Source organism: Phragmites australis, chromosome 5 (genome assembly GCF_958298935.1).
Source record: "Phragmites australis chromosome 5, lpPhrAust1.1, whole genome shotgun sequence".
Lineage (NCBI taxonomy): Eukaryota > Viridiplantae > Streptophyta > Magnoliopsida > Poales > Poaceae > Phragmites > Phragmites australis.
In genome coordinates, this window is record NC_084925.1 from 41,084,542 (window position 1) to 41,108,713 (window position 24,172).

The following is a 24,172-nucleotide window of genomic DNA, read 5'->3' on the forward strand; positions in this document are numbered from 1 at the left end:
TCCTATCATCGGACAATCTGGTGAAGTCATTTCTCCTGGGATGTTTTCCAATTCAACCAAATTTTGTCTCGACTACGGTGGTTTCTTCATGTATTGCATCCATGAGACCTACTAACATATATTCTTAACAAACATGTTAGTCCCAATGACTATATTGTCATTAATCACCAAAATCACAATCGTAGCCTAATAGGGCTATTTTCGCTACACTTGGCATCCGTGGAGGAGCAATTCAAATGCACCTCCAAGGTTTTATGCCAGTACATTGATTCAGAAGCTCCTCAATACTAAGTATAATTATGTATCCAATAGTATAAGAGAACACATCATGATGATGACATACATGGCTGCCAAACTCAAGAACATGAAAATAGAAATCTCTGGTGGTTTTCTTATCCATTTCATTATGATCTCTCTCCATCTTGACTTTTCTCCCTTTAAGATTAACTACAATACTCAGAAGGAGAAATGGACCATGAACGACTTGATCGCTGTTTGCAAAGCACCAAGAACTACATTATCATATTTAGAAAATCCAATAACCTCGAAGTTGTTGGTTATTCGGATACAGACTTTGCGGGTGTGTGGATACTAAGAAACCCATGCCAGGTTATATTTTCACCCTCGCTAGAGAGCTATCTCGAAAAGCTCCAAACAGACACTTACGACATCATTAACGATGCAATCTGAGTTTGTAGCATGTTATGAGGCTACCGAGCAGACTTTATGGCTAAAGAACTTTATCCTAGGATTAAGAGTGGTCGACAGCATTTCAAAGCCACTTACGTTATACTGCGATGATCAACCAGTAGTTTTCTATACAAGTAACAACAAGTTGAGTGGTGCTATCAAACACATCGACATTAAGTATCTTATTATAAAAGGTAGAATCTAAGATCAAACAATAAGTGTCAAGCATATAAGTATTAAGTCAATGCTTGCAGATCCGCTCACTAAAAGCTTACCACCCATATCTTTTATGATCATATTGTCGGTATGGGGTTATTGAAAAACCTATGATTCTGGATAAGATGACTATAATGCAAACCAATTCCCATTAGGAACAATGAATTTCTATTTCGAGATGGAGTGGTACACTATAGGTATTTGAGTTTCAGTGGTATTTAATTAGCCGTTGCAATGCTTTGCCTTGGTGTACTATTTTATTAAGAGTGGGCTTATAATGTTAAGCATAGTCAAGGGAGAGAATGTTGGAATTGATCTTGGTCTTATTTTTTGATGTGTTCCCTAACATGATCGAGAAAGAGTGGAAGTCTGTTTCCTCTCACGTGTCCTAATCGGGAACCAACCAACCTATTGGTTGCGATCCCGTTCTACACAGTACCATAATATAAAGGGGCTATACCGGAGTTCGTGGGTTATCGATCTTGCGCAACTAACACACACCCCTATACTCCTAAACCCTATATCGATCGTCTGTGCGCTACAGTGGAGCGAAGGTCGTCGCCGTCGTTCACACCACAACACCGCTACAACTACATCTAGCTCCTCCGTGTCGCCTTCCTCTTCACCGAGTTGGCTACTACTACATCGACTACACACGAGCTCCACCAACGGTCTACATCAATCTCATCCACGACTATGCTGACACGATGACACCCTACACCTTCATCTGATAGCATCTCCGAACGTCGATATGTACTCACGTTTTCGTAATCAAGATATATCTGTTTTAGAGTTAATGGTGATCTAAAATGATTTTAAATGATCAACACGAGGGAGACTCTGACACCGCGCGCCGCTGGGCACGCGCGCGAGACACCTCGAAAGCAGTGGGCAGCACGATCACAAGCACCGCCCGATCGACGTCGCGAGTGCGACGGGCGCCCAGTCTTCTTGCCTCGGGTAAATTACGAAAACGAAACCGTCCGGTCGCGAGTTGCGACGAGAGACGATGGGGACTGTTAGGGAAAATCCCCACCTTTCTTATCCGCGACGGCAACCCGCGTCTCGCCTTGGCCACTTTTGGGGGCAGCGGACGTCAGCAGCAGGGTGCGCCCGATGATCGAGCTCGACGATACGTGCGCGCACGGCCATCCGCGTCGCCTTTCGACTCGACCAGCATTAGCACGATGGTGATTAACTAGTGATAATGGTACTGCTCGTTGCTTAGCCAAGGGTATAAAAGCGACGCTGCTTTGCACCTTCGAACCAAGCTATGTGAAGCTAGTACGTAATTGTTTCGCTGGTGCCTTGGTAACACGTAAAAAAGGGTGGGCAGCTGGTATAGGCGCTCATAGCTCAGAGGTGATTAGCAGGGGCGGATCCAGGGCCCGTGCTGGGGGGGCTGCAGCACGGGCCCAGCCCAGGAAGCCCAAAGGAAGTAGAGTAAAATTTAGAAAAAAAATGCATCATTTTAGCCCACAAGTCCAGAGAAAGAAATGAAAAATTCAGAAAAAATACATCATTTTAGCCTATAAACTATGAATTTGGTCCAATAACAAGAGACCCAGCACCCACCTTGACATTGGGCTGGATCCGCCCCTGGTGATTAGGTGGTGAATGGTGGATGCAGTTAGATTGATCTTTCTTTTTTTGGGCCCCAGGGTCGCCGGAGTCGGGTGCCTAGTCACAGTAGCCAATTCTTGCAATCCGGAGATCAGCTTTTGTTCCATGGTAAAAGAAAAAGGCAAAAAATAATGTATCAGAGCCAGGTTTCGATCCTGGGACCTGTGGGTTATGGGCCCACCACGCTTCCGCTGCGCCACTCTGATTTTGGTGCCAAAGAGGGCCCTCTACAATATACATTTATTAAGAATTGCATTGAGGCCTCACTATTGACCATGTTGTTTGTACAATTAAATCAAAAGGTTAATCGATTAAACTTGTGTTTCTGGAGATCTCTTATCTATTTATCAATATTATCGCCTCATCTCGTCCCGGCGTAAGCGTGAGTGCGTGACCGTACCCTTGTGTGCCGAACACACGATCGAAAACCATGTGCACACGTACGTACGTACACACGCACGCATGCATAGTCGTATGGTATAGCTGCAGGCAGACCACATCGCTCCATCAAGTATCCGAGGCGCGTGGCGGAAGTGGGACGAACAGCGAGCGGGCACGCGCGGCGGGGCGGCAGGAAATGGGCACGCACCAGCGCGGGCCGGCACCCCCTGCCGTGCCCCTCCGTGGCCGGCAAAGCCGGGCCGGCGACCCGACCCCGGCCTCGATTCGGTCGTGCGCGCGCTCGCCCTAGGGCTCCACGGGTGGGTGTTGAATTGACCCCCACCTCATCGATCGCTTGAATTGACCCCCCTCGCGGAGTCCGTGGCTCGGCAGAGAGGCGGCAGGGCGAGTGGTCGCAATCATCGCGCCATGGATTGCCTCGGCACGGCGCATTGCAGGCACACGGACAACACGGTCTGGATAGGACAGCTTTTCGTCTAATTTGTAGTACAGTAGTACGCACGGTAGGTGGGATTTGGACGCTGACGACTTCTGATTTTTTAGGGTGGGCTGTCTCGACGTCTAACGTCTTTGCTTTATATCGTCTCATCGTATGATTTGGCGATTTGCTGTCTGTGCAACTTTGCCTGCTTTTGTTCCGGCTGTGGACATATGCATGGATTAGCAACCTGTCTATATTCATAGGAGCATACACGTGTCGGTTACTAATTAGCTGTTCGCAACTTCGTATATATGGTCTCGTACAATACGCTGCATCGTCCATTCTGTGATTTAGGGATGAAAATGGCCTCGTGTGTGTATATATATACGGTAACTTTATTTTACACCTAACTCGGTCCAGTCTACCTGCCACGCCTTAGTCAGAGCGCGCCATGTGGTCATGCCAGCCAGCTAGCCTGCGCGCGCCACGTGGTGAGCTTGCCAGCCACGTGGCGCGTGGCCGTGCCCGCACCCACGCGTCTGCCCACATGGATCAGCGCCGATCATGCCCACGCACCACGTGCCCAGTAGTGTTCAATAGTTCTTTAGTCATTGTTCAGCAGTGTTAGTGTTTTATCAGTAATGTTAGTAGTTGTCACTACTAACAAACTACTGACACTACTGAACAAACTACTGATACTACTAGCAACTACTGACAACTAATAACACACTACTGAACAAATTTCACTATGAATTGGAACTACCGAATACTAAACTATTGACGACTACTGAATAATTTTTTAGTAGTTATCTAACTATTGACATAACTACTAAACAACAAAACTACTAAAATTACTGAAAAAATACTAGAGAATTATTAGATAACAACTACTTGATACTACTGAAGAATTACTAGATGACAGCTGCGAGACAACTACTGAGCAGTGGCATATAACAAGCGGCACATGGCGGGCGCGTGGACATGCGAAGCGAGCAACGTGGGGACACATGATGCGTGGGTTGTGGTGCAGGAGCATGCGAGGAGAGCGGCACAAGGACACATGGCGCACGAGGGTGGCGTGCGTGCACGGTGCACGGGTGGGTTGGGCCAACCAAGGAGCGCGTGTTGGGCTAGGGTGTAGAATATGTATTCTCTATTCTACACCCCGAGTGTAAAATAGCACACGTGTATGCATACATATACATATATGTATATATATATATAGCACACATGTATATACATATATACATATAGTAAACTCATGCTCACTTATACAACATAACTCTGGATTTTATTCAAGTCAAAGAATATTTTTACGTTCTATTCCCAGATGAAACGAAATACCTATTATACTCTAATTAATTCCTATTATAAAAAAGTTCCAGATAGACCGAGCAAAAAAGGGCTTCATTTTGATTTTCCAGTTTGGAAAATCATATATTCATTTCCTTCGTATTAACAAAAAAGTACAATGACTCAATGAAATTTCTACTACGAACTTTGTATCACGTGCATTACCATTACTTAGAACAACTAGAAAAGTAAGATAAGAAGAATAAAAAAATTCTTTGGAATAGCGGAATATAAAATTAATAAGAAATGCAAAAAAAAGAAGAAAAAGACACCTAATCTCACATCCTTCTATACCATAAAGAAAAGAACCGGAGATTTTAACCCTTTTATATATACGGTGAGTCTATTCTGTGCCTATTCTGTGCCTAGACGCACTGTAGTTTACTGTTACACCACCCTCCAGTTACAACTCAAACAACCATCAGTTACAATCCGCTAGATAGATCAATTACAACCTTATGTTCAGAAGTACATAATTACAATACAAGAAGCTAACGAGTTATATTTTAGATTGTACTACTATTACAATCGTGTTCCTTAGGTTATACATCATTAGATAAGAAATTCGTTAAAAATTACGTTCATTCATAACGCAATTGTAACTTTTTTTTATTTACGTCTGATTGTAACTTCATATCTTACGAATTGTAACTATACTATTTTAATATTGTAACTAGGAGTGACACAATAGTAACTAAAGTTAAGTTTCTCTCTACATATAAATGCCTGAACCTGGTAGTTCTTGAGGGGAGAAAAAAGCTTGGAATCAGGAAAGTTCAAAATATTTGGGACTGTACGTTTTCCAAAATGGAGATGATAGTAGTTGCATGTTTGCATATAGTTTGTGGTATTTAAACTCATTTAGTGTTATTTCAGGAAAAAAAATCACTCATTTCTACCATTCGTCCGGCATATTTGTGGTACTAAGATGATCTAGTACCTTCTAGCCTTAATATGTTCAAGATTTCAGGTGGACTATTCTTTTGAAAGAAGAAAAAGCGTGCCCTAGGTTTCCATGCGCATCATTAACATGTCGACTTTGTACGCGAGTACGTGACCGTGCTGCATTATCCAACCCGGTGGCTTTTAGAACAGCACTCTGTGTGAGTGTGCAGACATCACCCTAGGCTCTAGCAGACTACCAACTTTCTCCAAAAGATTTTGCCACGTTTTTCAGTAGGCCCGTACCGTCTAGACGTGTACAACTTCCTACATATCATCCCAAATTAGGTAACCACGGGTCCAGCGTCCTCCAAAGAGCTCGACACACAACGTCTCTTGTTTTCTCCCAGGACAATGAGAGCTTCGACGGTGATACGCGTGATCGGGCGATCCAACGACTGAAAGATTCTGTGTCTGGGTCGGTGGATTTACGGGCAGTATGGCTGCAGCTGATGGGAGTTGCCGGACACGAATCTCTCCACCTTACGAAAAGAAAGAAACCAATCTCTGTGTAAGCCAACGGGTCTTTGATTTCTACATGGCTTTCTCGGTGGCATTATTGATCAAGGTAGCCGCCCACTGCCAGACAGCCAGAGTTGGTCTCCATTAGTCTCCATATAGATCAGTAAACCAGGTCCGATCCAGTAAAAAATCATAAACTTTAATATGCTCAGGTCGACCATTAACCAGCTGTAGCCATTGCTCTATCCAGATTGCGATATTATTCAGTGTTGCACTGGATGAACTCACAGATTCAGACAAGGGGACATATCGTTAGCAAAGAGAAGATGGCAAGGGTTTCTTACCTTGTACTTACCTCATGCTTGATGACGGCATGATAGGAGTGATCTTCATTTTATCTGGTTGGAGTCTCATTCTTTGACAAATCTGTTATCACCGGGAAGGTGAACCATACATGAAAGTAAACCAAGCAAAAAAAAAAAAAAAAAACAAACAGCCATCTTCTTTACCTCTGATCATGACAATCTTTAGCGAGTTTTCTTCTTATTCTTGTGATCGAGATCCAAAGAGAGAACAGGATAAGATTTCCCTACCCTCCAAAGATGACGGCCTCATCGCTCTAGGCCCTAGGAGTCCAGAATGAAGTAGATTGGCCTAGGTGCGAAATGATTTGACTGGCGCCTGGAATCCCAAAACGAATCCAATTGAACACGACCTCTCCCATAATCCCCGGAGCCTTAATTCTTTCTTCGGCATAGCCATTCTCCTTCAATCCAATTGAGGAATAATCATCAAAGATTCTTCTGTATCCTGCACAAGCAACATTGCAAATTTCGAGCCAATAGCTGAGTGCAGGATATCTGTCAACGACATACTAAATTTCAGATGATGAATAGCTTGACTATGATATACTGACAAGTGCTCCTCTTATTTACACTGACATAATGCATCTCAATATTCTGAACTCAAGGAGGTTGTACTTGCACCTGAGCACAACAACATATCTTAACTATGTTGCCAAACAATTCGAAGTTCACAAGGGCAACATGGTATTGTAGCAAGTAAATCAGCACATGTAAGATTAACTGGAAGGAATTCTATCACTATTCGTAGACCACATGTCATTTGATCCTGAGGTCCTCACAGCAAATATATGCCTATTAAAAAGGAGCCATGGCATTATATAATAAACGGATTTCCTTTTGCGAGGAATAAGCAGTAGTTTCTTCGTGTAAAGTACACGTGCAAACTCTCCATAAAGTAAAAAAATTGCATAGACATAAGAGCAGGATTATTGTCTATGCTAAATAAAATAGATGTGAACCTGACAAACCACTGCAGTTCCTAGGAACAGAACGTCGCACTGCAGGCCACCAAAATTCTTGCTTTATAAAATTCAGTTAAATAATAAAAGTAGGAAACAATTGGAACTGTGCAATATTTATTTGCCGAAGCATAATAGCTAGTGGATATGGTTTTCCTTTGGTCGATGAGAAAATTAATGCCAACTTGCCAACATCAGAAGTGCATGTTATTTTTATCCAAGCAAAATTCCACTGGGGGCCACAGCAGTGGCCAGAAGACACCAACCTTAGTACTCCGTACCTTCCTCTTTTTGCCTTTTATGAAATATACTCTATTGAACTCTACCAGAAACTATTAGCAATTGTTGCAGAATAAAATACCATCCAAACATTCCTCAGGACTACCACTGTCATTATCATTTCACCACACTGCTTTCCTTCAGAAAATAAATCATTGAACTCCCAGGCCAGAAGTAGATCATCCATACGCAAATACAACACTCTCTTTGGAAAAAAAATAACTCGATCATGTATCATACTCAGTATAGTCGCTGATCCATTATACAGTATTGCTCTTTCAAGCTGCACACCTTTAACTTTACAGCACATTTCCCTTCCACAATTCTTAACAAATGCCTGTCACTGTTAGCCAACCACCATCTCATTAAATGGCTAGAGCACCTGGTGCTAGTGATGCTATTCAGGTCCCTGCATCTCATGGCCTTTTGCTTGAGCACAAATGGACAGTCTCGATAGAGGCACTTTTGGAAGCATGCTGGGCCAGTACATTTAGAAAAGCTAGCACAATAATTAAACAATACATGGTGTCCATCAAGACATTTGGTGATCTCAGTCTCATGTATATTATGCAAGTTCTGCTGCTGTCCCTGGCTTCTGTACATCCAAGCAGCACAAAAAGGCATTTTCAACATTGCAGATGTGGGGCCTGTGCATTCCGTAATCCTTGCACACTATAAATTCACCCCAGTACCCTCTTGTTTTCTTTCACAAGACACTCTTCCCTCCATTTCAATAGCTTGAGTGAACATGTACCCTGCGGGGATCGCAAGTGTTCCATACTTATCTCCTGCAAGTGCAGCCTCTTTCAAACCTCATTACCATGTAGGTACAAATGACTTCCTCTTCCAGTATAGCAACCTTCTGGTGCCTCACCCTACATCCTACCAAGATGTTGCCCACCTGGTCCATGAAGCTAGTTTTCCAGTTGGTAGCAAATCCAATTCAGATGAGTCATATGACTATAAACGCAGCCTTGCAGAAGAGCGCAGGAAGAGAAGGATGATATCCAATAGGGAGTCTGCCCGACGATCACGTATGAGAAAGCAGAAGCAGCTGAGTGAGCTCTGGGCCCACGTTGTCCACCTCCGCAGCACCAACCGTCAACTCCTTGATCAGCTGAACCATGTCATCAGGGACTGCAACCGTGTTCTCCATGAAAACTCCCAGCTGAGAGATGAACAAACCAAATTGCAGAAGCAGCTTGAGAAGCTCCCTGTAGAGACCACAAAGAGTAGAATCATGGGTCCTGACTCTTGAAGTGTCCAGGATTACAAGTACTTGATGCGATTATATGACACTTAAATTAAGAGGCTTCCTTCATTTTATTCTGAGGCTTTCATTTTTGTATCTATATTGGATATCAATGTTGGTAATGTAGTGGTCAAGTGGTGACTGGTGAGTTCTCCAGTTTCTTTCATCATATTATGTTAAACATCACAAAAGTACGGATGAAGTAACAAGGAACTTCATTAAATTATTCATCAGAAAAAGGTAATACAATAAAGCTGTTAGAAGAGTCAATAGTTAGCTATAACTGGCCGATAAGCCACTCAATTCCATAAATGGGTCAGGGACTAAATAAATTCACGAAAACTGGAACCACGATCAATAACTTACAGGGAAATGCATTTGTCAAGAATTTCTTTTTGCCTACTGGAAACGATGAAGAGTACAAGATTTTTTGTACGGCATTCTTAGTTTCTTACCAAGAATTGATCACATAGGGTGGTCAGATAGGGAAACTATATAAAACAGAGAGTGCAGTAAGAGGTGTATTGCTCAAAACAACAATATGGGAGAAGTGCGCCTAGCGTAGTCGGCCAGAGCGCGTTGTTGCGCCCACATCGCCCACGTTGGAGCCCCGCTCAACGCAGGTTCTCACCAATAACGCAGAAGGGGTCTCCCCTCCTGTATTTCCCTAAAAAACAATATGGAACTGCAATGATACTGTCACGTGCAGGACATAGGCGGGTTACTGTTCACGCGAACAGTAGCCCGAGGCCTGTAGCAATACAAGCCGTAGGCTATTTGGAGGGAAGGTTTAGGAATTAAGAAATAAAGGAGGTTTGCAGATTAGGTAGGATATAGAATTATTGGAGAAAGGAGTCAGTTTAGGAATATAATAAGAGTTGGTTTAGGAAAGTAATATTTGGAATACGGTATGGACTCTCCAGGCCAGCCATGTACCCGTCCGGCTATCCTCCCGACGGATGCTTATCCCCCTTATGATCTTAGGACTGTAACAGATACATATTCATATGTGCTGCTCAAGTTTAGATAAAGTTTCATACTGTTACTGGCAATAATGGATAGTGAAGCATTCCCATAAAAAAGAAAGAGTGCTGTCAAAGCACCACTAAGTGCAAGTGTAGTTACCTATGTTCCTCATCAAATTCAATTGCCTGCACAGATTCCTGAATTTGTTATATTCCACCCCAACCTGCCAAATCTGGCAAATGATCAACATGCCAGATTACTGGAGTTCCTGTAATAAGGCTATGTTACTGGGGTTCCAGTCACAAGAAACCTTCTCCTGGAACTTGGAAGTCATCCTACAAGCCCTTTAAAAACATGAAACCAACACACTAGAATATGCTGCATAGTGCAACACACAAACTCTCATAAGGAAAGAGTACATTGGGCACATGGTGGGCTATTAGAGGCAATATCAAGCATAAGAACAGTTGAATATTCCTTGAATTTTTCAGAACGTCAATCAAAATATTTCCAAATCATCGTACAAAAGAACAAAATAGCATGATACAATCCTAAATTAACTGTACTAATCCCAGACTACCGGTTTCTGTGTAAGGTGGATGTGTAATGACATAATGATTTTCCCCCTTCCCCTACATACAACTGTTTGTAAAACATAAGGCACTGAGTGCTAGAATCAATCAAAATAATTTATGATATCTTTTATGAGCAAGAAGAGCTGGTTTTCTACTGACATATCTCCCAAACTTTGAGAATGTGCTGATAGCATGGTGGTAAGTCACCCAGTTGCGGTGCTACCAACCCGGGCTCAGACCCTGGTTCTCACAAAAAAAGCGCCTCACTGTGTGTCGCTTTCAGTGTGGTCCTAGACGGCCGTGAAGTCGCTTTCAGTGATGCCTCTGGGTGGCTGGCCTTCGGTGCCTTTTCTCAACCTTTAAAGTAATGTCATGGGCTGTCTTCCCCAATAGGTCGAGTTTTTCGTTTATCTCCCAAAATTTCAAACAAGATTCTGTCCATTCTAGCTTGGACTCCACTTAGGGAGGTCATGTCCTGGAGCACTCCCTTAACTGCCTTGTCAACTCCAAGAAATGAACCTCCAATGCCTGATTATCCGGTTAATGTTGGCGAGGGCTTTGAGATTTCAACTAGCTGGACCTGCATTTTTCAGCCACAATCATCATTGGGAAGGTGAACTCATCATGCATTTCTGATTGAAGCCAATCCATAAGTGCAGCAAGCTTGCAGAATTTGTGGAGAAGCGAAAATACCAAAAATTGGAAACAGGATGTATCAAAAGGCTAAATATAATTACCACAGTAGGGGGTTTCCCTACTGTTTTCCCTAAAAAAAAGCTACATATAGATCTACTGTGGATCCGAACTGAAACTGCTGAACGGAACATGAAATACGCTGCTAGTTGTTTCATGAGAATGTCAAATATTAATAAGGTAAGAGCTGAACCCTACAAAAATAAATTGAATGCACATACATGCATGCATTGTAGAAATTTAATCAAAATATACTCATTGTTTACAGAAGAATGAACCTTCTTATCCTTTGGTATATTAGCTTTCTGTTTTGCAATAGCAAGAGCTTGTGAAAGTCCACCTAGTGAATCAACCAACCCTATTGAAAACGCATCTTGCCTGCTCCACACCCGACCTTGTGCAACATTCTCCATTTGATCAACCTGGTGACACAAGAACTTAGCACGTATTGGAGGATACATGAGCTACTCAGTATCTGAGATTGATCCTTACATTCATTGATAGTGACATGGCTGCTTTATCACGAAACAATACATAAGCATTTTGTGCTGATTTTTCAAGAAGTTCTGCCTCGTCCGGTCTGTGGAAACATATTACATTCTTCAAACTCAAAGTAGTTTACATGACAGTGAAGCATAAAGGTAAAAAATAGCAAATCTAGAATCCATGGCAATGGTAGTAGTGCAGACAGCCAGGCCCATCGGTAGTAACCTAGTAGCCCAGCAGCACTGATGCTCCGTTTGGGTGGGAGAGAAAGCTCAAATGCTGAACTGAATATCTAAATAAACTTAGATATGGATGTTTAAATTTGTTAACTAAATTTTCAAAAAAAAAAAAGAGTTGACTACAAGGAATTGCAACTGACAGCCATCTTGACATCTTCTCCTTCGCACCTAAACAACCATACTAGACAGAAAGAAGTTTTATTTCTGCTTTCTGTTACCAACCAAACCGAGCATAGGTGGTAATGGACTTACCAGTCAATTCTAAAACCAACATATATTGAATCTCACAGTTAACTATATATGAAAAAAAAAACTGATAACTGACCTAATACACGACATTAAGGGAGTTAAATATTCACTAGCTGTCCACAGGGCTCATAAAGTCATAATTCAGCGCTGCAGCGCATTCTCTAACTTATATTTCAATAAATAAACTAGCAATGACAAAACTAAACGAAAATAATGAGAAGGAAATATGTGCTCTATTTATGATGCATTCACATGATAAAAACCAGTTGATCATTTATCTAAATATCGTAAACAATTGCAAATTATATCACAGTTCTAATGCACTGCCTATATGCTGTTATTATTACTTAACTAAGTGTCAAGTAGCACCATGATGTATAAAGTGTAAACCTTACCTAAAAGGTCGTTGGTCAGCAGCATTAAGCTCAGCATATCGACCCCTAGATAGAATTTCTTTATTGTAATCAACACTCTCATAAAGCTTTTGAAGGCAGAACTTCCCTGTACTTCCAGTACCAATATTAAAATAGGAATAAATATATAGCAATAGCTTAATTCACTACCTAAACTCTAAATAAAGTAGAGCATATCTAATTCCAAAGTTGAGACCATTGCAGGAAGATAAACTTGGAATCTGATGCAGATGAATTATCCCTAGCAAGGCCTCAAGAACACAAGATAGTAAGGATCACCTGTAACAACTCCAATTGATCCTGTAAGAGTAAGTTTCTCAGCAACAATTACTGGAACAGCCATTGCCATGTAGTATCCCCCACTTGCAGCAACATCAGACATGGAAGCAACCGCAGGCTTGGAGTTGGCTAGAAGTCTGATTTCCCTCCATATCCTAGTTCAGATAAGAATAGCCAATACATAACTGAAATTACGCTGCTGCTACTGGGCAGATAAACCTAAGGCATAACTTACAGATCAGAAGCAAGAGCATCACCACCAGGGCTGTCTACACAGAGGATAACAGCTTTATACTTTTCTGATTCTGGAAAGCATAAGAAACTTTGTAATTAAAACTTAGATAATAGAAACTATTCTGTTACATATCAGATGAACTCAGATGAACAGGAATTCACACTACATGAATATGCTCATACAATACAAGCTATAACAAGTGCTACTCGGGTCCATGCCCTGTGCAAATGGAAGAAGGGAATTTCATCTAGCCAAGAAATATAAACAAAATATAGTAATGTACCAATTTAAGAATGTTCATATGTATTGGTTTCTTTTATTTTTTTTAACAAGGTCTACTTTGAGAATTCATCAGCACAAGTGAATTGTAGGAAATAAGGTTGCAAGAAGAGGATATTGTAACTAAGGAAGGTTTCCATATAATTACCTATCTAGGTTAATCTTTACAGTACAATATATAGTTTTAAAAAAAATAAGAGGTCAATAAATACTTTGTTACAGGTGTTTTTGATTAATATATTTTTAAAACAAAAAATATCCATGCAGATTTGGTTCAATTGACTAAAAGAAAAAAATTGAAGGGGAAAAGAGCTTAAATAAAATTATTCAGCTTCTTCAAACCATTATGGTTCAGCACAAACTGGCTTTGAATAATGAGCTGGAATAGATGAGTAAAAATGGGAAAGATTTGTGTTTTTATAGGCGTAGAGTGTCCAAATACCTTGCTTTAAATGATTTGTGTTCAATATTTTGGCTGAACAAAAGAGAGTTATGGAAAGGTAAATTAGGAAGTGAGCACATATTGTATGTTCTGTGGAAATTCGATATTCACATATACACTGTTTAACATTGTTGAATACTTGAGCGATGGTTGGTACTTGGTACTAACAGGAATTTCCAGATAAGATCTCAAATCAGAGATGAAAACACACTTATAGCACACTTATAGACTTATAAATCAAATTTACATCTGAAAGAGTATCAATTGATTGCTGACATAATATATTGAATTACCTCTAACAGGTACGTTTCTTCTCAATTAACTGCTCAGCCATAATGCCTGAACTACGAACACTCAATGGGCTACAAGTACGTGTTATGCTTCCAGAAGCTCTGATTACAGCAATTTGTTCTCCTCCTCCATGTAATCCAAAAGTTCGTTTACTCACACATGAGTATTTACCGGTAAAGGGAATCAGTGTCAATCCGCAAAAAAAAAAAAGAAAAAAAAAGTAAGCAGATAGAAGTTGACTTCTTGGATTAGTCAAGCAACATTAAATAATAGTTCTGCTTGACCTTTTTGGCCGACCAGTAGACCTCTATTTAAGGTTATTTGCCCAGAATATGTACAATAGTGCTCATTGCATATATGTTTGAAACATCAATATTTGAAAGAAAAAAACATAAGAAAAATGTATTAAAGAAAGGAACAAGAAACTCTGGCCAGTCTTCCAGAACATTGGCCAGGACTATTCTGATAGACTATTTCATCCACAGTGCCACTGAAATATGTAAATTACCTGTAGTCAACCATACACAGACTTTTCTTGTCTCTCTGTCCTATTCTCTCCTTCAGCATTGTCAATACCTGTTGAATTAGATGATCCCAACAAAGACATGCAGAAGAAAAAAAAAAGTTAAATTATTAAAGCGAACATTTCATCTACAATTATTTTTTAGTCATATCAAAAACACATTTGGATTGAGTACTCACACAAAACACTTAATATTTTGAGACAAAGAGAAAGTAATGACGATTCAATAGCTCGTACCATAAGCGTTGGGTTTAGTCCCACATCGGAAATTGATGATGGAGGAGCACGATTTAAAAGGTGGAGGGTCCCTCACCCATCAGGTTGGGCCTGTGTGTATAGCACTCTTAACAATAAGTTTCAAATTTTCGTATTAAGACATATTATAGCATGATATTGGTGCCATGAACAAATATGCCTTGCGGTTTGCACATGCCGCCATCTCTTTCATGTATACATGATTATATTTGGAGCCATGAGTTACACAGAGTGCAAATAATTTGTTTCTCGCTTAAATTATTAAATGGTACAAAAAGGGAGCCCAAGAATAGTTGAAACATCAATTTACTTTCCTATGGATACTAAACTGTAGTGAACACTTTTGGGGGGAGCTCGTATTACCATTAGCGCACAAAGCAGGGCCAGGAGGCCATGGGCGGTAGCAGCAGCAGCCATGCATAGGTGCGGGTTGTTGGTTTAGATTGGAAGGCCTTATTTGTTACTCCCTCTGTTTACAAATACTTTGACCAAGACACGCTTATCTACATAGTACAATTTTTAATAAGTAATGACCAAAAGGGACTTACAAACAAATCCAAATGTTCTTTGTCCCACCATGGATGCGAGGAAGGTGATATTTAGTAGAGGGACATAGGAAACTACGCTTTGGGAAATGTGAAGTGACAAGTATTTGTAAACAAATAAAATAAAAAGGGTAAAAAGTGACAAGTCTCTGTAAACAGTGGAAAAAGGAAATAAGACTTTGCTAAGAACAGGATTTTCGAGTTGTCACCTACAAGGGTTTGCTTGGAAAAGTAGTTCAGCGATATGATTGTATTAGCCAAAGATTGCTATACAAGTCTCTATAAAACGAAACCTCTCTTGTGTAATCAAGGTTAAGCAATGAATAAGCCCCACTGCATGCACGAGGGTGAGCACGACCTAGTGTTCAGAGCCTCATCGCTGGTCGGGGATGAGCCCCACCGCATGCATGTTGCATGAGGGTGAGCGTGACTTACCCATTGTGATCATGCCCTAAAACCCACAATCTTGTCCACAGTTCTCTCTCCTTTGAGAGACGCCATAACAAAACCACAATGGATGTGTGCGGAACATGAAACACTAACTGTACCTTACTATTAATGCAATTAACTTTGCACCTTGCTTAACAGCTAATGCAGAAATTCGTACCTCATCGTCATACAGTAAATCTGTTATCCAACCTTCTTCCTTAAGTCTGGCAACCTGGTAGACTCCTGAATTAATAAATTCCTCAATTTCTTCTTTTTTTTTTCTTCCCTATATAACAAATTCTCTAATGACAATTTTCTCTAACAATATGTTTTAAAAAAACTGCTGAAATTACCACGTGTGGAAGATATTGTATCCAGCCAGTTTCCATAAATAATGTCAAGCAGTATCGCCAACATCTCCCTAAATTCATTTGACATGCTCTTGCGTGCAAGCTGATCCCCAGCACTTCTGTATTTACCAATAGGTTGAATTTCTGGTTCTATTCCAACTTTCTCAAGAACACCTTATCAATTGAATTAGAAAGTATTAGATACCCTGAAAGGAACTTAGCTGCATTCAGATTGTTTGTATGTGGAACAATAAAACACAAAGTATGACCGAGCTTAGTAAACCTGGCTCGCAATGACATGAAACAGTCGGAAATGAATAAGATATTCCTCCCTCCGGTCATATATAAGTGGCATTTTGGATATCGATACGGTCTTCAAATTCCAAAACACAATTTCGACAGGTAACTTTTGTTCTAACACATCTCAGTATGAAAGTATTTTTCAAGATAAATTTACAAATATCATTTTGAAATGTCCAGTCTAAATACTCAGAAATAACTATAGCCAAAGTTTAAGGAAGTTAACTGCATGCATCCTAAAACATAACTTATATTTGACTGGAGGGAGTACAACATAGAATGAACGTTTGTTGTACCAAGATCAAAAGAGTCATTTAAGAAAGTTAATCCACTGTACTGCACACAAAAAACATCTAATCACTAATCAGAGTTAATAACTTATTCACTTACGTAGTTCTGTTGCACCATAAAACCATGACAAATCAGCAAAACATTTTCCACTGTTAACAAGTGAAATTTTGAAACAGGTTTGAGAAAGCCCAAAATAAAAACCATAACCACATCAGCAAAGCATCAGTTTCATTTAATTGTCGTACAAGAAATTACCTCCGAGAAATGTCTGCTGAACGGTTAGACCAAACACAGCAACATAAGCACTTGGTGGAGCATATAGCTCACCACACGCGCAAGCAAGGTGGTATTCTTTCTCCCCACAAACAGGCATATAACCAACAACAAATTTACCTACAAAATCATTCAAAATTGGTTTAGCATCTGGCATGCATGAACATCAATAAGATACCAAATTCAGCATAGCATATGAATATCAGACTTCTTGAAATCAACAATGTGCCTCCTGATCCGTGATCGCATCCACCTTCCCCCATCCACATCTCAGAGGCTCTATGTGCAGATAGATCCCTGATATTCGTGGGTCATATGCTGCCTTCTCAAAATTCTCACAGATTTGTGGTAGTGACAGCCCCGATGAGAAGCGTGTCTTCAACTGATCAGATATCTGCAACCATTAACATTTACAATAAAAATTCGAAGTCACACAATACACTAGCAAAGTTAACAAATACTTGAGAAGATAAAAACAAAACCGAGTCTAGATCACAGAAACCGAGTCTAGATTACAGAACGACAAAAGGTGGACCGGAGAGTAAACTAACACTAAAAAAATTCTCTACGAAGCAAACCGAAACAGCCAGCATTAAAATATTATTAAGAATAAATTAGGATAAGACCTCAGAATGCACGAAATGTTCGCTTCAAAAAAAAAAAAAACAATGCACGAAATGAGCAAATCGCATTAAGAGGACCAGAAACAGCAAGTGCTCCGTGCCGCAGGGAAGCAATCACCTCGCCGCGAAGCTTCATGTTGAGGACGCTGCCCTTGCGGACGCGCTTCCATGGCGGCGCCACGACCCGAGCTCCTCGACCTCGAACGCTGGCGCCGCGGGCGGCGGCTCCTGGGTCTCACCAGCTGCGGGAGACTGCTCCTCCTTGGTGGGACCGGGAGAGGACTCGATGGCGCGGATCGGGACGCCGAGGGGAGACGGCAGGATGCGGCGAGCGGCGGAGGGGAACGAGGAGAGGAAGGAGGCGTAATAGCGGTGCTTGGATGGAGAGAGCACGAAGAAGGTGGCAGCGGAGAGGTGGGGGGAGTGACGGTACGGCGCCGCGCGGAGCACGAGAAAGTCTCGCCATTGTTCCACGAGCTTCTGGAAGCTTCCAGAATGGCGAGGAGCCGGGCCCTCGTCGCGGTGTCGAGGAGTAGGGGAGAAGGGAAAGGAAGCGGAAGGGGGAGATTTGCGTAGAATAAATTAATGATTTATTATTTAAAATATATAAATTGATAATTTGTTATAAAAAGGTTGGCTCCTTAATTATGATGACACTCATATTAATAAAATATTGAATCAATAACTGTAAACCAAATTAGCAAACAAGTGAGGCCATTTTTTAGCATGACAAAAAATAAATTAGCACCCAGAAAAGATATGTTGTTAAAGATGTGGTGACCGAGTTCATAGATTGTAGAGTGAAAGGGGAGGGGTAACTCTAGGGTAATTGATTCTGCACCACGTTAGACTAAAATTTATTTAATTTATTTATAGTGTAGTGATATTTTAACGGGATCTTTTTATTTAAATAGGTTCTGAATGTGTTTTCCTTTCCTGTGCATTTGAAACAACTAAATTTCATCGATAAAAATTTCTAGGAATTTTTATAGTTTCTTGAATAGTCATACAAACCTTTTATTTTCAAACTAGATGGTGGCAAGTAATGGCTGAATTGGCTCATATAAATATACTTTGTAAATGGGCTGCGCATGCTATGAATTTTCAAAAATATGTTATTCCACGAAGTATCTAAACCTTTTTTTTTCTTTGAGATCATTCGTGTTATAGTATACTTTATCGTTCACAAAATGATCCAGCCTTAGCTCTATAAAATCTACTATAGTTTACATGCTTTGCAAGCTAGCCCGAAAGAAACTTCCTCGACGAATTTCCAGAACTATTCAACATTTCTAGAATGGGGTTGATGATTCAAAGTCAAGTCATCTTGGAAAACATTCTGCACTTTTTTTTTTTGGAAGGGGCATTCTGCACCTGGTCACATAGCAACCAACTCTGAAGAACCCGGGCCGTCCGTTCATATACGGGTTCAGCCCCCAGCACCGAACCGCCCGGAAAAAGTCTTCGCCCCGCTCCTCTCCGACTGCCTCCGGCGAGCGGCGATGGCCATCTCGCTCCCGCCGATCGACTGGGAGGTGGAGAGCTACCCCGCCTACGCCGACTTCGCGGGCATCCCCTTGTTCGTCGTCTTCTTCCTCGTCGTCCGTTTCCTCATCGACCGCTTCGTCTTCGAGGTTGTATTCTTTTTTCCCGCTCATCTGTACACTATCTTTTGGTTATTTGTCTCCTCTTTTAGGCGATGTTTGAGCTGCTTCCTTTCTAGATTCTAGAGGAAGATAGGGATGGGGGTTCTGACGAGTATTACGCGGCAACTATTTACTGCAAGCAGGTGCTAGCGTGGTCATAATTAACACATGAAAAATTCTGAGGATTTGTCACTCAATTTGTTGTCATTTCAGATTTGCAACTATTTATCTCACTCACATGTAACCCCCTGGACTTACATGTTAGTGAGACATGGAGTGACAAATCTTGAATTGAGTGAATTCCCTTTAACTAAACCACCAAAATAAAATGTTGATTAGTGTGATTATCCTTAGCGGAAGTGCCTATTAGGCAAAAAAAAATTCAGAGGCAGGTAAAATGAGGTTGCTAAGAGGATGTGCCAACTTTTTTATTAAGTTTCTGTGCCTACACATTCCTGCACTTGGCCACTTTTATTTCAATTGTTGTTCAAACAAACCTAAAGAACGGAGTCTTATGCATTAGTTCTCATCCAGCATTTTGTGTACAGTGGTTAGCCAGGAAGCTGATTTTCAAGAAGGGGGATGAGAAGCTTGATCCTACCACATATGCAGGCAAGAGAAAGATCAGGAAATTTAAAGAATCGGCTTGGAAATGCATTTATTTCCTTTCTGGGGAGCTATTGGCATTGTCTGTGACATATAACGAACCATGGTTCACAACCACAAGAAATTTCTGGGTTGGGCCGGATGACCAGGTCTGGCCAGATCAAAAAATAAAGTATGTGAGTCATCTTTGAGGGAACATCATCTTATTTTGTCACCTTTTATTATTTTGTTTATACCAAGTTATTAATAAACTTTTTTTTATCCAGATTAAAACTCAAGGTGGTCTATATGTATGTTGCTGGTTTTTATACATACTCAATATTTGCCCTTTTGTTTTGGGAAACAAGGCGCTCGGACTTCGGTATTTCAATGACTCATCATGTAGCAACTGTTTTTCTGATAGCACTGTCTTACATATTCAGGTATACTGATCATCTAGAGATCTTTTTTGTTTGAATCCAAGTCAAGTCGTGTTCTCATATCTACATCAATGTTCTCAACGCATACTCAGACACTGGCAGTTTGTTAATACTTTATTACTAGCAGTTACTTGTTAGACCCAATATCATATGAAAATGTTTTTTTTCCTTGAAATTGCCAAATTAATTTAACTTCCTAAAGCAGGTTTGCTCGGGTGGGTTCAATTGTCCTTGCCATTCATGATGCAAGTGACGTGTTCCTGGAGCTAGGAAAGATTTCCAAGTACAGTGGCCGCCAGTTACTTGCAGATACTTCATTTCTTCTTTTCGTCATTTCTTGGGTAGCCCTTCGCCTTATATACTATCCATTCTGGATTCTCTGGAGCACAAGGTTGGTATGAGTTACTATGTTCATGGATGGGGTTGTATAATTTAGGGGACTTGGTATTATTAAAACTTACGTATTTCTTCTTAAAATTTCAGCTATGAAGTTGTTCTAACTCTTGACAAGGAGAAGCATAAATTTGATGGGCCAATATATTACTATGTGTTCAACAGCCTTCTCTTCTCTCTCCTTGTTCTACATATATATTGGTGGGTCTTAATGTATCGAATGCTCGTGAGGCAAATACAGTCTAGAGGGCATGTTGGGGATGATATACGTTCTGGTAGGTTCTCCTTTTCCCAAGAATGTTAATCTGTTATTATATGAGGCTAAATTTTGATAAATCTTTTTTTGAAGTTAAATTTTGTTTAAAGATGAATATATCATCGTTTTTTAATATCTCTTCCGTGTAAATACTTGTCTTGGGGATCATGCATTATCCATTGCTTTCTAACAGACTAACACGTAATATAGGGCTTAGATTTACTTATGTATCATAATGCTCACTACTGCCCCCTGTCATGTAGATTCTGAAGGTGAAGAGGAACATGAGGATTGATTGAGCTATGCAAATTCTGAAGGTGAAAAGGAAAATGAGTATTGATTGAGATTTGTAAATTCTGAAGGTGAAAAGGAACACGGGAATGGATTGATCCGTGTAAATTCTGAAGGTGAAAAAGAACATGTCACGCTGGGACCATTGCTCTGTTTTGCTTTTGTTCTGCCTCTTTGTAGGTAATAATGCATTAATGCCCATATCTAGGTGAGCATCGCAGATAGATGTCTCTTGGGCATTGCCCATTTATGTAAAATTAGGTCAAATTGTGTAGCACCTACACACCAATTAATGGAAAGCATTACTTATGTACATATCTGCCTCTAGCTTGGCCCTTGCAATACTGAGCTTAAATCTATGCGAGCTGCTGATAAAGTTACTCAATATAGGACATAAGCATATTTCAATTTATGCCACCTTTCTCAAAGCTAAAATTCACGTTCACTTTTACTAAAGATAGCACAGAAGCATATTTATGTCCCTTTCTCAAAGCTTACAGTTAGAAACGCAGTCAGTGGAAAATTATATTTTCTACTACACAGCCCAAGATATTCCATTCTGATGCCCTTAAATATACTTTAATTGATTTTTTAATCAGATTTTTCCTGGACCTGCACGTGTCATTTTCCTGCCTGAAAACATGTAGCTTTCAACTTGTCATTTGGTCCAGTTGGAGTGATGTTTGGAACATGAGATGTTGCTAGCAAGATCACCTTTCGCTTTTTGTGCTGTACAGCTAAGACTATGCGTTTCACATAGTAATTACTTGAACTGCCTGTCCTGCTAGTAGATAGTTCTTATTATCTTAATCATTTTCAGAATCATATAGCAATGTAACCTTGATCAACTTTTGTAATTTTTTTTTTTTTGACAGAACAGGCAATTGCTTTCTCTCGAACTATCAATTATTTACAGCTTTGCTGCATTCATTGCCATTGATCACTGCCCAAAGTTATTCTTTGATGATGCACATGGAAATTGCATGTCATTCAAAGACTCGAGTCTTCTTTCTTCTTCGTTTATCTGAAATATGATCACTGGATTTGTTCTGTTCGTGTTGTTTAAATTTCGTTTCAAGCAAACAGCCTCCCTGCTAGCCCTAGCAGTTCATTTAACATTATGTGGTTATCTCAGAATAATATAGGCAGTTTTTGACATATGATGCCAGTACAATTCTGACCAGTTATACTGAAATTGATCTAGCTTTGTCATGTGGCACTATCATGTACCTAATTATTGGTTCAGTTGGATGGGTGTAAGATGATCTTGCCACTGAATTGGGTAATTAGAATGATATCATATCACCTATAGTAAAATTCCAAATGGATACAGTGGAAGACCCATCCTTTTCGTGTTAAGAAAGGTAGGAGTCTTTGTTTCTTTTTTTTCTTTTTTTTTTATTACCGGCCCCTTTTACCCGGGACCTTCTTAGAGGCCATTTTAAAGAGGCGTGCGACACCGGGGTTCGAAACCCCGGTGGACGTGACAGTTCCCATGCGGCTTGCCATCGGGCTACTTGCCCATTCGCAGTCTTTGTTTCTTTAGAATCATTATTCAGCTATATCAAGTTTACACAGCCGAACGTTCCTGGAAGGATGCCTGGGTGTACTCAATCAGCAGTTATAGACAAATAACCAATAGAGTTTAGATTTAGATACCGAAAGCCTATTAGCCCAATTAATTCTGCGTCTAATAATTCAAGAATACACCGGATAGTGGTTAATATCCCCAAAAGTCTATATCCATATGCATGCATCTTGTTAGGTTAATCCACGAGTTTTGTTTTTTAAGTGTCCTGATAGATCACAGGTCCGTGGCATTCGAAACACAATACCTTATTACTACCATGGTCGGTGTTTTTCCCAGGTGAAACAATTAATATCTTGATGTGTATGTCTCTACATACTACTGCAGTAGAAATCTTTTTTTTTTTAGGTAAGCAGTAGAAATCGTTTATGAGTGCCATTGGCATATTGTTGCTGCTGTTGCTAATAATCTGAAACACTGGAATTACCATTTGGAAGTTATCTCTTATGTTACACTTTCCCTTTTCATTTCACGATACCACTATTTGTTGATATACGATATCATTATCGTGTTAAGTTCTAACTGATAAAATGTTTAAGTAAAGTTACAATGCAAAACTGCAGTTTGCAGTACTAAGATAATGAATTAAGCAATCTGCGAAGAAAAAAATGCTGCTGTTCATGATATCCTTAGAGCTTCTGGACACTCGCAGAGAACCATATGATTACTGACCCCCTATGACACTCGCAGATAATAATATCGACATTATTTAGCTTAAAAAAATAATTATCAGAGTCTTTTCTGCAATAGGCACCAACGGAATCTTCCAATTTCCAACCAATAATTTTTTTTCAAGAAGCATATAAATATGCTGCATCTCACAAGATTTCCCAACATAGGAGAGCTCAAAGCCACCAAACACCAATACAACCACATCTAGTTCATCTCTCCCTTGAGGGTGAGGCCTTGCCCCCCTTTATTAGCAGTGTGTACTCGTATGCCATATCTTATTCTGCTATGAAGGCCATGCAGGATTAGCGACTAGCCACAAAATCTCAGTGTTAACTAAATAAACAGGAGCAGTGAGAATTTACTTGCGGACATTTTCAAAGCTGAGCTTGGAGTACTATTCCAAGACATGCCCAACCGCCGAGCATGTCATCCGGCCCACGATGGAAATGTGCAGTGCGCAGGTGCTGAACTCGTGGTGGTGAAATGGAGTGGACCTGCATGTTTCTGAACACATAGATCTTCTATGCAGTTCTTTTTTCTGTTTACTTTGGTAGTTTATTCCTATTCTCTGATGATCCTGAAAATAAGAATAGCATTTTTT

General features: G+C 40.4%; 2 protein-coding genes, 1 non-coding gene and 1 pseudogene across 3 annotated transcripts; 2 read left to right on the top strand and 2 right to left on the bottom strand.

Moving 5' to 3' along the window:
- Positions 1 to 2,663: 2,663 nt before the first annotated feature.
- On the bottom strand, positions 2,664 to 2,735 carry TRNAM-CAU (transfer RNA methionine (anticodon CAU)). The gene has a single exon. It is a non-coding gene; the product is annotated as a tRNA-Met (tRNA).
- A 5,583-nt stretch (positions 2,736 to 8,318) lies between these two features.
- LOC133919711 (basic leucine zipper 8-like) lies at positions 8,319 to 9,030 on the top strand. The gene has a single exon (XM_062364200.1). It carries the CDS (start codon positions 8,461 to 8,463, stop codon positions 8,968 to 8,970), a length of 510 nt encoding a protein of 169 aa, XP_062220184.1. The 5' UTR covers positions 8,319 to 8,460; the 3' UTR covers positions 8,971 to 9,030.
- A 1,347-nt stretch (positions 9,031 to 10,377) lies between these two features.
- Positions 10,378 to 18,279, bottom strand: LOC133918068 (serine protease SPPA, chloroplastic-like; annotated as a pseudogene).
- Positions 18,280 to 19,099: 820 nt separating this feature from the next.
- On the top strand, positions 19,100 to 21,624 carry LOC133919712 (ASC1-like protein 2). Its single transcript, XM_062364201.1, has 6 exons — positions 19,100 to 19,334; positions 19,895 to 20,124; positions 20,219 to 20,374; positions 20,577 to 20,762; positions 20,855 to 21,039; positions 21,284 to 21,624. Exons 1-6 carry the CDS (start codon positions 19,203 to 19,205, stop codon positions 21,313 to 21,315), a joined length of 921 nt encoding a protein of 306 aa, XP_062220185.1. The 5' UTR covers positions 19,100 to 19,202; the 3' UTR covers positions 21,316 to 21,624.
- Positions 21,625 to 24,172: the final 2,548 nt, after the last annotated feature.

What these genes read in the sequence shown, in the direction of transcription:
- LOC133919711 (XM_062364200.1), top strand. Translation starts at nt 8,461, where the DNA reads ATGTACCCTGCGGGGATCGCAAGTGTTCCATACTTATCTCCTGCAAGT.
- LOC133919712 (XM_062364201.1), top strand. Translation starts at nt 19,203, where the DNA reads ATGGCCATCTCGCTCCCGCCGATCGACTGGGAGGTGGAGAGCTACCCC. An exon ending in TCGACCGCTTCGTCTTCGAG is followed by an intron (nt 19,335 to 19,894) that starts GTTGTATTCTTT and finishes TTTTGTGTACAG; the next exon opens with TGGTTAGCCAGGAAGCTGAT. An exon ending in TGGGGATGATATACGTTCTG is followed by an intron (nt 21,040 to 21,283) that starts GTAGGTTCTCCT and finishes CCTGTCATGTAG; the next exon opens with ATTCTGAAGGTGAAGAGGAA.